This window comes from Solanum stenotomum, chromosome 2, assembly GCF_019186545.1.
Source record: "Solanum stenotomum isolate F172 chromosome 2, ASM1918654v1, whole genome shotgun sequence".
NCBI lineage: Eukaryota > Viridiplantae > Streptophyta > Magnoliopsida > Solanales > Solanaceae > Solanum > Solanum stenotomum.
This window is the reverse complement of record NC_064283.1, coordinates 50,503,598-50,515,352: the sequence shown is the minus strand read 5'-3', so window position 1 is coordinate 50,515,352 and position 11,755 is coordinate 50,503,598. Positions and strand designations below refer to the sequence as shown.

Sequence of the window (11,755 nt, the reverse complement as noted above, 5' to 3'; positions counted from 1 at the left end):
TATCTCCCCTTATAACAAGTCTTGCTTTCAACCTCTCAAGAGTCCCATCAGATTTCAACTTCACTTTATAGACCCATTTGCAAGGTAGTGCTTTCTTGCCGGGAGGTAAGTCAACCACATCCCAAGTGTCATTGATAACCAAAGCCTCAATTTCCTTTGCCATAGCGGCTTTCCATCCTGGATGGAGTACAACCTAAGAATAACTAGCTGGTTCTTAGATGTGGAAAAGAGAGTTGAGCAGTTCTTGATTGGAAGAGGAGAGTCCTGCAAAAGAGAGAGAAGGAGGAGACACTGGAAGAGAAAGCAATCTGATGAAACAGGGGCTAAAAGGACTGTGTTGCAGACTTAGTTTTCCAAATAAGTTGGAGTTTTAACAGCTCTGGTAGACCTTCGCAAACAGTGGGATCAACAGACGGTAAAACAGTAGGAGAGGGAATAGCTGCAGGAGCTACAGGAGGAATGTATTCAGGATTAGGAGCAACAGGATGAGGAGAGTCATGAGAAAGGTCATGGTTAGACAAAGATGAGGGAATACTTTCTGTTTCAATGAAAGGAGTAGGAGCAGATATAGCAGGGAATATAGGTGGTTCCTTGATTGTAGTGGAAAAGGGAAAAATATTCTCATGAAAAACAACATTCCTAGACACAAAATTTTTCTGAGATACAAGACTAAGTAGTTTATATCCCTTCTGACCAATAGGGTACCCTAAAAACAAACAAGCTTCTGCCCGAGGATCCAATTTAGACCTTCCTTGGGAAAGGGTGGAGGCATAACTGAGACAACCAAAACACTTAAGAATTGAATAATCTGGTTTAATCCTAAATAATATTTCAAAAGGAGTTTTGAAGTGGAGAATTTTGGTAAGACATTTGTTAATCAAAAAAGTGGCTGTCATGAGTCAATCTCCCCAGAATTTATGAGGGAGCTTATCTTGAAATAATAAAGCTCTAGATACTTCCAACAAATGCCTATGTTTTCTTTCGATTACACCATTTTGTTGTGGTGTACCTACACAAGATCTTTGATGAAGGATTCCTTGAGAAGCAAGAAAATTACAGGACTCAGAACTACTGCCCAATTCCCAAGCATTGTCTGATCTAATCACTTTGACCTTTTTATTGAATTGACTTTCAATCATGAAGAGAAAAGATTTTAAAACTGGAAAGGCATTGCTTTTGGTAGTTAATAAGTAAGTCCAAGTCCCTCTACTATAGTCATCTACTATAGTAAGAAAGTATTTGTAACCATCATAAGTGGGCTTCTTATAAGGTCCCCAAGTATCAATATGAATTAGATCAAAAATATTCTTAGAAGATATAGTACTATTTGGAAATGAAAGCTTAGCTTGCTTAGCCAGAGGACAAATTTCACAAGGAACATTGAATTTAGAACAGAGAAGAGTAGGAATTTCATTGATGTTTTTCATATTAGATAAGGGCATGTGGCCTAGCCTAATGTGCCACAGCCTACTATTTACATCAGAAAAAGAAACAGAAGACAAACTACATGGCAAATTGCCTTTAGATTGTAAAGCAGAATTAAGATAAGCAGTACAAGACTTGACAGACTTCGACTTGTAGCACATAGAAACCATTGTGAGAATCACCAAGGACCTTGGGGCTCTTCATTGAAGGGCCCTGCATTAAACAATGAGTGGAATTAAACACAAGACGGTAATTAAACTGAAGGCATAATTTATGAACAGACAAGAGATTGTAATGGAAGTTAGGGATAAATAAAACATCATGTATGATCATTCGAGTGAATAACTTGACAGAACCTGCATGAGTGACTCTGACTTTCTGGGAATTTGGTAGAGTAACAAAGATGGCGTTAGGTAAAGCTAGAACGGAAAGAGATAGATCTTTATTAAAACACATGTGTTTGGTTGCACCTGTGTCTATGATCTAAGAATTCTCACTTATTGAGGTGTTCAAATGGCTAGAGTTAAAAGAAAAGGGAATAGGTGTTTTACCAGCACAATTATCACCAGTTGTGGCAAGGGAAACAGTGCCATGATCTTCAGGTTTCACTTGATGCAGTAGCAACATCACATGTTCCAGTTCTTCCTTAGTGAGAGGTTTGACTTTCTCATCCGCATTATACATGAACTGACCACCACGTCCTTCATTAGCTTGAACAACATTCCCCTGCACAGTGTTCTGAAAACTCCTTTGTCTAGTAAATTTAAAATTTGCTGGATAACCATGTAGTTTGAAACACTTATCAATAGTGTGCCCGGACTTTTTGCAATATCTGCAGACCAAACCAAACTTCTTGTTATCAAATTGTACCCTTTGTCCCTTAGGGTCAGAACCATATGGCCTTTGTCCTCCATTGTTAGTCCCTGTCACTATGAATGAAGAAGATTCTCCTGGGTATTTGTGTGTAGTATTCATTTCCCTCTGTTTCTTCTCTTGAATTAAGAGAGCATATGCATTAGAAATACTAGGTAAACGCGAGATCATCAGAATGTTACCTCTGGCACTGCAATAACTGTCGTTTAGTCCCATTAAGAACTGCACCAGTCTTACATCTTGCTTCCCTTTGATATTTTTACCTCTTGCTTCACAGGTGCAAAGAATGGACATATCCAAGTTGTCCAGTTCATCCCACAATTTCTTGATCTTGGTGTAGTAGGTTGCTATGTCAGCAACACCTTGCACCAAGTCACTCAATTCTTTCTGGAGCTGAAAAAGTTTAGCTCCACTGCTTTGTCCAAATCTTGCTTCAAGGTCACTCCAAAGTTCTTTAGCAGTGGAAGAATAGATAACACTCTCAGAAATTTCTCGTGAAAGAGAGTTTAGGAGCTAGGAAATTACCATGTTATTGGCCCTCAACCAAGCTTTGTGTATATCTGAGTCAGCTGCTGGTTCAGGAGAGGAACTATTAATAAATCCTGCTTTGTTTTTAGCAGAAAGACCAATTAGCATTCCTCGCTTCCATCCTGCAAATCCCTTACCATCAAAAACAGTATTATCCAGGAGCATCCGAGGAGAATCAGTAGGTGAGATAAAGTAAGGATGAGCAGCATTCAAAAGCTCAGTAGGAGCTAGCTGTGGAGTAGCAACAGCTGGAACATTAGGAAGCACACCAGTATTATCGCCCATTTTAGAAGAAAAGAAAGATTTAATGGGAAGTTAAGCAAAAAATATGATATACGCAGAGAAAGAAGAAGAATAGAGTAGGATTCTTCACAGAACCTGCTCTGATACCATGTTAAAATTCAAAAGAAAACCAGAGAGATATGGAAGAAATATTTCTGCGTGTATTCTCTGTCTTTTACCTATGCTATACACTATTCAATATATAGAAAAAATTCTAACCAATATGTACACCTGTCCTTTATTTATTTGTTGTTGTATAACAAACTAATGAGCTGTGCAAAATAATATTCCTATACAAAACTAAACGATAAGATTGGTATCTTCTCGAAGCTTCCTTGTGACTCATCAAGTTGTTGTGACTCATCAAGTTGGACACCTGGCATAATTCAAATTAATTAGCTCAATCCATTTTTTCTTGATCACCAAACTTTCCAACAAGTTGACGCAGAGGGGGATGGAGCAACTTTTTTTTGTGCAATTAGTACAGATGCTTAGTAGTGGTGCTGACATGTGTTTTCATGGAAAGGAGTAAGTGCTAATTCAATGTACCATTTACATTGCTTTTGGTACAATTCTTTCATTCTTTTATGTTGTTGGCTTACATATAAGAGAAAGAATATCGTGCTAGCTTGTATTGAATTTATAAAGTTATTTCTTGTATTGAATTTATAAAGTTATTTGTGTGTAATCTCTCCTGCCGATCCTTATGGATTCGACCCCAACTTCATAAATTTGGTAGTATTATCTTACATATATCTTAAAATGAGACACAATTGAGCTTTAGTAAGTATGGATGGATTTTTAGGTGCCAAAATCCATCCGTAACTCTCAAGTCCTAACCTGAACCCCTCAATTAACTCCCAAATGCTATATATGATCAAGTTATTACACTAATAATGCATCATAATCTAACCCCTTTAAAATTGAATCATGAGTTGGACATGATAGTAGTATTAATTGGTTAGTTTTTCTAGTTGTAGTTACAATAATTAAGTAGTTACTGTAATTTTGGTAATTATACATTTATTTAGTAGCATTTTCATACTTGAATCTCAAAAAGTAAATACAAGCATTGTTAATGAACTAAATATATTATTATTTACAACCACATTAGAAATCGTAAATTCTAATGATCTTCGGCAAACCTCACCCCTCCTTTACCATGACGTTCAATATTATCAAATGGCATAGAACTAGTAGGAATATTTGAATGATCTCCTATATTTGATGCAGCCACTTTTGAATTTGGAATTCTCTTATTATCAATACCATATTCTATGTCATGATGACCTTCTCTACCTTTAGTATGGATTTCATGGCGTTGTTTAGGTGAGTGATGATGATCTCCATTTCTTCTTTTGTTACAAATGCGTCCAATTACACAAGAAATAAGAGATATAACTAAAATCACAGCGAGGATAATGAAAACTGTGCCAAATGATCCGTTTGAATGTGATGAAGATTGAGTAATTGGAGTGTTTTTGGGTTGAACAGGCATATCATCGACTGGTTGTTGTTGCTCAGACATTTTCTTTGGTTGGAATAACTAAATACTAATGTTGCCTAATTAATAGGTTTGATTAGAATCTTGTGTGTTCTTTGAGTGAAGACAAAGGGAAGATTTGAGATAAGTAATGGAATGAAGTTATCAATAAGCTTGGACAACACATGTTGGATGGTTACGTTGTATTCTAAGCTATGAATCTTGATTTTGTTTAAGGGTTTTTTTTAATTAAAAAAAGAAAGAGAGGAGCATTTTCTTATATAATGAGAACTCTATAAAGATATTCTTGACATCCTTTAATGCAGGAAGCAATTTTTATTGCTTTGTTACGTGGGTGTCTTTTAGACCATCTCCAATCTAACATCATATTTTACACTAAATTTTATTTTGGTGTAAAATTTGGTATTTTAATGCTCCAATCCAACATCAATTTTTACACTATTTTAATGTGTGAATAGTGTTACATCAAATTTGAATTTACTGTTTATTTAGTTGATATGTATAATTATATATTTATTATATGCTTGCCAGTTATCTTAATTCGAAAAAGGGTTAGAAAATCCTTAAATTATGGGAAATTGAATACAAACGTCACCTTTAATACATAGTTTGGTTTTAAAATACTTTTGTGGTCAATATTTTGGTTAAAAAATGCCCTTATTATTACTTAATGAGTCAAAATGTCTTTTTTCAAATAAATATATTTATTTTTTAAAAAAAACACACATTCTTTTCCTGATGATGATTCTTTTAATTCGACAATACTTATCCTAGATACTTCAATTCAGAAAAGATTAAGAAATAAAGAATATTTTCTATTCTATTAGAAATTTTCTTATCGTTATTTAAATGAAAATTAGTGATGAAATTAGTATGATCTTATATATATGACTAGGGGTGTCAAATGGGTAGATGGAGTTGAATCTTGAGATATTTAAATGGGTTGAAATTGAAATCGAGTTAGGTCATTACCCATCCAAATTTACTTTGGGCTCAAATGGGCTAAAAATCAGGTTGGATCATGACCCACTCAATTTAATAAGCGTAATCTCAATAATTTTAACATATTATTATTTACACTTTACAAACAAAATTTGAATTTCAATTCAAAAAAATTAAAAAAAGAAGAAGTAACAAATGGATAGAAAAATCCTAGAAGATATAAAATAGATAGTAATTCATACCTTCAATATGGAACATACATTACAGTTTACACCAATGTAAATAAAGAGTAGAGATTAAATTGAGCTAAATTGAAGATTCTTTTAAAATGGATTACGGCTTGAATGAGTTAAGGTTGACCCAATTCAAATTATCTTCATGTGTTCAACATATAAAATTTCAGATGGATTGAGCTAATTATGTATATTTGAACTCATTTTGACACCCCTATATATGACCTATATAATCAATTAAATATATATATTAAAATATTTCTAATTTAATTGTTGAAATGAGATTAACATATCTTGTCTGTCAACTCCTTGACGTCTAATGACTTCTGCTGGCACCGTTGAACCACTATAACAAGGTGGGATCACAATCAACAACAAAGAAGAAAGATTATTTCGACAAGTTGACCAAAACTACAAATTAATACCATCATACAATCCATAACTTGAAGTATCTAAGAATCGCCAATCAAAACATCTTACCTTGATATATAGGTCTGGAACTACTTCCACACATCTCTACACACTCAACACCCTTTTATAATGAGGAGTATATCAGTTCTAAATGATAAAGTGAAAGGTATATTAGCTTCAAATGATAAAGAAGATGGGTATATCATATTCTTTTCCCTTTTTTAAATTCGACATACCGAAAATATGAATCGTTTCGAGGGAATTATACATCAAAAGACTCGAAACATCAAGAGGATTTCATACCTAGAATTTGGGACTGTTTAACGGTGATTTTGAACTGATCGAGATTGGGTAATTAGGTATACTTCATGTATAGTCGGTGTATATTTCATGTATAGTTAAACTATATTAAGTTTTTTGAGTGTATCATAATGTATATTCTATGTATAATTCATATGTAGGTAAGATATATTGTATAGTCTATGTATAACTCATGTATAGGCAAGATATATTGTATAGTCTATGTATAACTCATGTATAGGTAAGATATATCGTATAGTTGTTGTCACACCCCTAACTAGAAAGGGGAGGACATCAAGGATATACACAAGCACCTGCTAATTATCTTTACTAATCTCATGCCAAAGTTGTAGATTCATAAGCAGTGAAACCTATATGAAGACACATACTAAAACATAGATAACAAAAGGGCCCGCTGGACTACTTTACAACGGAAACAAAACTAAGTCTAAGAAGCCTCTAAAGAGTATGCATCTGAGATTCTGATAACTAGTCGGGACAGTGCCCCGACATACCCATTTTGATATATGTACATATGTAGCAAAATATAGGCTCTAAATATCTGATAGCTCCAGGTAGAGGTGGAGCTTACTATCTGCTAAACTGGAAGTCTCTAGTCTACTGAAAAAGCTTGTCGTCCTGAGTACCTGAGCCTGTAGTGATACAAATGAAGCACCACAATAATAGGGACGTTAGTACATATAAAGCATGTACTAGTATGTAAAGCAAACTGAATAACAAGTAGACATGTAGAATAATAAAATGCATCAAATATCAAGATAGGCAAATCTGAGCATATGTATGCAGGAGACATAATTCGTAACTGGAATTGTGACCAATCTCAACGGTCCTCATCTAACATTTCGTGGCTTAGTCATTTATATATAGAATCCCTATAATTTGCCTAAGTGGTAGCCTTACTTCATTATATCTTTGCTCTTTGTAAAGCTAATTGTCAAGGAAACATTATGGCCTACTGACGACGATTAGTGAACCCTGTATGGCATTTGTAGCCCACTGTCATGACCACATGTGAAATCTCATAGTCTAGGTAACGAGGTCTATTAATGTATGCCCCCCAAGGCTCTTGTATGGTCTTCTCGTAGGCCTGTATCAGTCAGGTGAATCCACAACGGGAAATTCCAGCTGACTATATCTGAATTCTGTGCACAAAGTAGCGTAGCACGTAGAAGACCTAAAAATGTCCACCCCACGCTGCAAAGTAGTCTATAATCTCAACTGCATGCAGATATTTATAACAATTAATTCATTAATCACATAGCTCGTGACACAATTTGTGATTACCTTCTTTAGCTTGAAAGTCATATATCTTGTGACCTATACACTTATGCACAGTCTGTGACCAACTGCTTTCTTTAAATTTATGCAACATGTACACCACTAACTTCTAAGAGTTTCAACTGTAGACAAATATAGTTGTGTGAAACATATTGCTTCCTTGAAGAGTACCGTAAATCTATAGGTTTAGGACTCAACATGAGAGGGTTTATAAAATAGGAGAATTATTTTTTCAAATATCATAGAATCTTTAGTGACATTTATCGAAAGAACATGTGAGTTTAGGTTGTGCCTTAAGGGCAAAAGAGGTTTTAGCTTTACATACCTTACTACGAGACTTACTATCTTACGTCGTCAAACTCCTTTTCTGACAACTTTATCTATAACATAAAACCATCAAAGGATAGTATAAGAAACTAATCAAGAATCACAACAATGCCAAAAACACAATAATAGTTCACAAGCGACAATCTCAACAATTACCATAGATGAATGGCGTATCGCCACACCCTTCTCTTTCTCTACTTTCCAAGTAGGCTTATGACTTATTTACATGTTTAGTATTACTCCTCAATCCTTTAACAATAAAGAACCAACCCCTTTGATCATCCACACTTAACATAAAAAGTAAAACGCATGACCTCCAAACACCATCCCACAGGTTCTTTGTTAACGATGTCAAATTCCTTTATAAGCTCATAGTTTAAGTTGGTAGAGAACTTATGCCATAAATTAAAATAATAGGAGCTCTGATAACCAACTACAATATATTCATAGTGATTTAGGCATTTCATCAAACTTTTGGTGAGCGACAAACTTTCGAGAACTATAAGAGTCGCTTTCTCTCTACCTAGCCTTCCATTTTATCGTAAACAGCCTACTTCCCCAATACAATACCATTGACCCCTCATTTGGTCAAAACAGCAGCTAACACAACCTTCTACAAACTCCCTCCTTACCAAAATATCAACTACAATGGGTAAAACATGGACTCACGGCTTCCTATCACCGTCCTGTGAGTCCTACCCAAAAATTATACTTAGAGCATCCTTGGAATACTATTTATGAAGATAGAAGATGAGTCATACCTATATATCCAAGAAAAGCAGCCTCTGCCCTTTTCTATTCTCCAAGAACAATACTTTTCTTAAACATTTAGCTAAGTATATCTATAGGTCTATGGAGAGGAAGACACTTGATTCTTTAAGAAACCAACTTACCTTAAGCTTTGGAGGATTGAAGATGAGAAAAGCTTGAAGAAATAACTTGAAAACGGTCCTTACATGTTCTTGAGTATATGAGAAAGTATATCCCAAACTTCTAATATAAAAACAACATGTTTGGCCGACTTTCTCGAAAGTGCCACATGTCCCGCAGTGATTGGGCAATGCACGCGTCTGTCGTAGAATGAACATAACTTTTTACTCCAATATTATTTTAACGAGCGGTTTGTTTTGCTGAAAACTAGACTCAAATACCTTTAATTTGATAGATTATAAGTCCTTTAAACCCTTATATATTAGGAGATATGCTTGTTCAAAATCAGTTGAGAAATGAGATCATTTGTAGTATTCCTCCACAAAGAACCTTTCAACTTGAATCTTTTCTTTAATGATCTCTTTGGCCTAAAGCTTTTGTTTAATCCTTCAAATGACTAAATATAAGGGTTATATGTTACGCTTAACCATTTTCAATGATATACATCCCCCGATATCATATCTATGGATTGGTATTTACGAGTCTCAAATATATTTTTAGTTACGGGGTATTACATTATCCCCCCTTTGGATCATTCATCCTCAAATGAAGGAAACTCCTTAAGATGATTCAAACTATCTTATTTTTAAAAAAAAATTGGCAGATTTTCCTTTGTAAACATGCCTATCCAAAACCTGTCAGCTAACCAAAATACACACCATGCTTCACAGAGCATCACTACGTAATAATATGCAATGGATATTCACTAGGCTTTTGTTTGGCCTTATAAGAATGGAAACTACACTAACTAATATAACATACCTTATACTGTGGATGTTTAAACTCTGAGGAACATGTGGTGTCTATATCAGGTACCTGAACATATAACATATAATAAAGCAGCACTACAAAGTACGGGCAAAACTAATACTCAAACGAGAGGAGTTATGACTTTAAGAACCTTTGTGTGGCTATTAAAATAAGTGGCGATACTTGGCCCTCATGTCAGCCTCTATTTCCCATGTGGCTTCTTCTATATTCTAACTTCTCTAAAGTACTTTGACTGATGCTACGTCTTTTGTACTCAACTTCTTGACCTGTCGGTCTACTATTGCCACTGGGACTTCCTCATACAATAAGTGTTCTGAGAGTTCCATACCTTCTATGGGAATAACATGTGTAGGATCTCCTAAGAATTTGCGTAACATCGACACATGGAAGACCGAGTGTACTGTAGCTAACTCTCTAGGCAAATCCAGCCCATAGGCTACCTGGCCAACTCTACGTATAACTTTATATGGCCCAGTATACCTGGGGCTCAACTTACCTTTCCTTCCAAATCTCATAACGCCCTTCATAGGGGATACCTTCAAGAATACCCAGTCATCAACCTGGAACTCTATATCTCTACAGCGTACGTCTACATATGATTTTTATCGGCTCTGAGCCGTCTTCAATCGCTCTTTTATTAACTTTACTTTTTCAACGGCTTGGTGAACAAGGTCTGGTCCTAATATTTGAGTTTCACCTACTTCAAACCAACCTATAGGTGATCTACACCGACACCCGTAGAGGGATTCAAATGGAGTCATGCCAATGCTTGTGTAACGACCCTAAAAACGAACTAGTGAAACTAGAGCCTCACATGTGAGTTTGGAGTTGAGAACTTGATGAAATGATGAGAAATGACCGTGACGTCCGGAAACTAGTCAATTGAACTAGTGAGTTGTAAGGGTCAACTTTAAATGGTCATATCTTTTAGCTCAAAATGAATTAGGTGGACCTTTACCTATCCAATTAAAGGTCTTTGAGTCCTCTTTCCAACGCCACCGAGTTTTCCCAATTCCGACCTTGGAGTAAAAAGTTATGCCCGAAATATTGAAGCACTGTCAGGCTGAAGAAAAGGGCGAACTAAGACGGGAAGGGGCATAATTTTTAAGTTAAGATTTTATGGGTCCTTAGTCCTTTTCCAAAATTGACCCTATGCTATTTTATTCTTTTCCTAGTAACTATAAGACCTTTTTATGACTTAATTCCTTTCATTTTAGTCACTCCTCTTAGAATTAAAAAGAAACCCATCTCCTTTCATATATTTCTTTCAAGTTCAAGGAAAAAGAAGGGTGAAGAACTAGGGTTTCAATTAGAGGCTTCTTTCATCGATTTTCGTGGGCTTTCTCAATATTAAGGTATGGGGACTCTTTATCTTTGATTCCTTTTTCAATCAAAGAGCTAATTCAAAGTATTTTCAAAGTTCTACAAAAATCCTAAAGTCCTAATTTCGATTCTAGCATGGGTTCTTGCATAAAAAGGGTTTTAAATGATGATTTACATTGTTATTAATGGTTATTAATGGTGTTTAGAAAGATATCCCCATGAACCCATGTTTTCCCAAATTCTCTAAATTTCACCATAAAGTGGGTGTATTGATTTTGAGTAGATTATTATAAAAATTGTGTTTAGTATGATATGGGCTGTTCATATATGGTATTATATATGAGAATTGTTAAGAATCTTTATTGAATTGAAGGATGTGGGATGTTGGCCTTGAATGGGCAAAAATTGTGAATTTGTCTTCATGTTGATTATGGGCTTATGCTTAGCTTAAATGGTATAGTTGAATACCATGATTACCTATGCTTTCTATTGTGAATTGTTTGATCATGAGAATGGTGAAGGTGGCTTGGAAAGGATGGTAAGTTGACCTACTTTATGAATAATGTTGAATTAGTAGGGAATTGAGTAATGTTGGTTATGGCTTTGG

At 35.1% G+C, this 11,755-nt stretch overlaps 2 protein-coding genes across 2 annotated transcripts; both read right to left on the bottom strand.

Annotated features, from left to right (window-relative positions):
• Positions 1-1,575: 1,575 nt before the first annotated feature.
• On the bottom strand, positions 1,576-2,592 carry LOC125857106 (uncharacterized). The gene is made up of 2 exons (XM_049536774.1): positions 1,977-2,592; positions 1,576-1,638 (listed from the first exon to the last, which is right to left on the bottom strand). The coding sequence occupies exons 1-2, from the start codon at positions 2,590-2,592 to the stop codon at positions 1,604-1,606; spliced, it is 651 nt and encodes a 216-aa protein (XP_049392731.1). The 3' UTR covers positions 1,576-1,603.
• A 1,642-nt stretch (positions 2,593-4,234) lies between these two features.
• On the bottom strand, positions 4,235-4,636 carry LOC125856061 (uncharacterized). Its single transcript, XM_049535649.1, has one exon. It carries the CDS (start codon positions 4,634-4,636, stop codon positions 4,235-4,237), a length of 402 nt encoding a protein of 133 aa, XP_049391606.1.
• Positions 4,637-11,755: the final 7,119 nt, after the last annotated feature.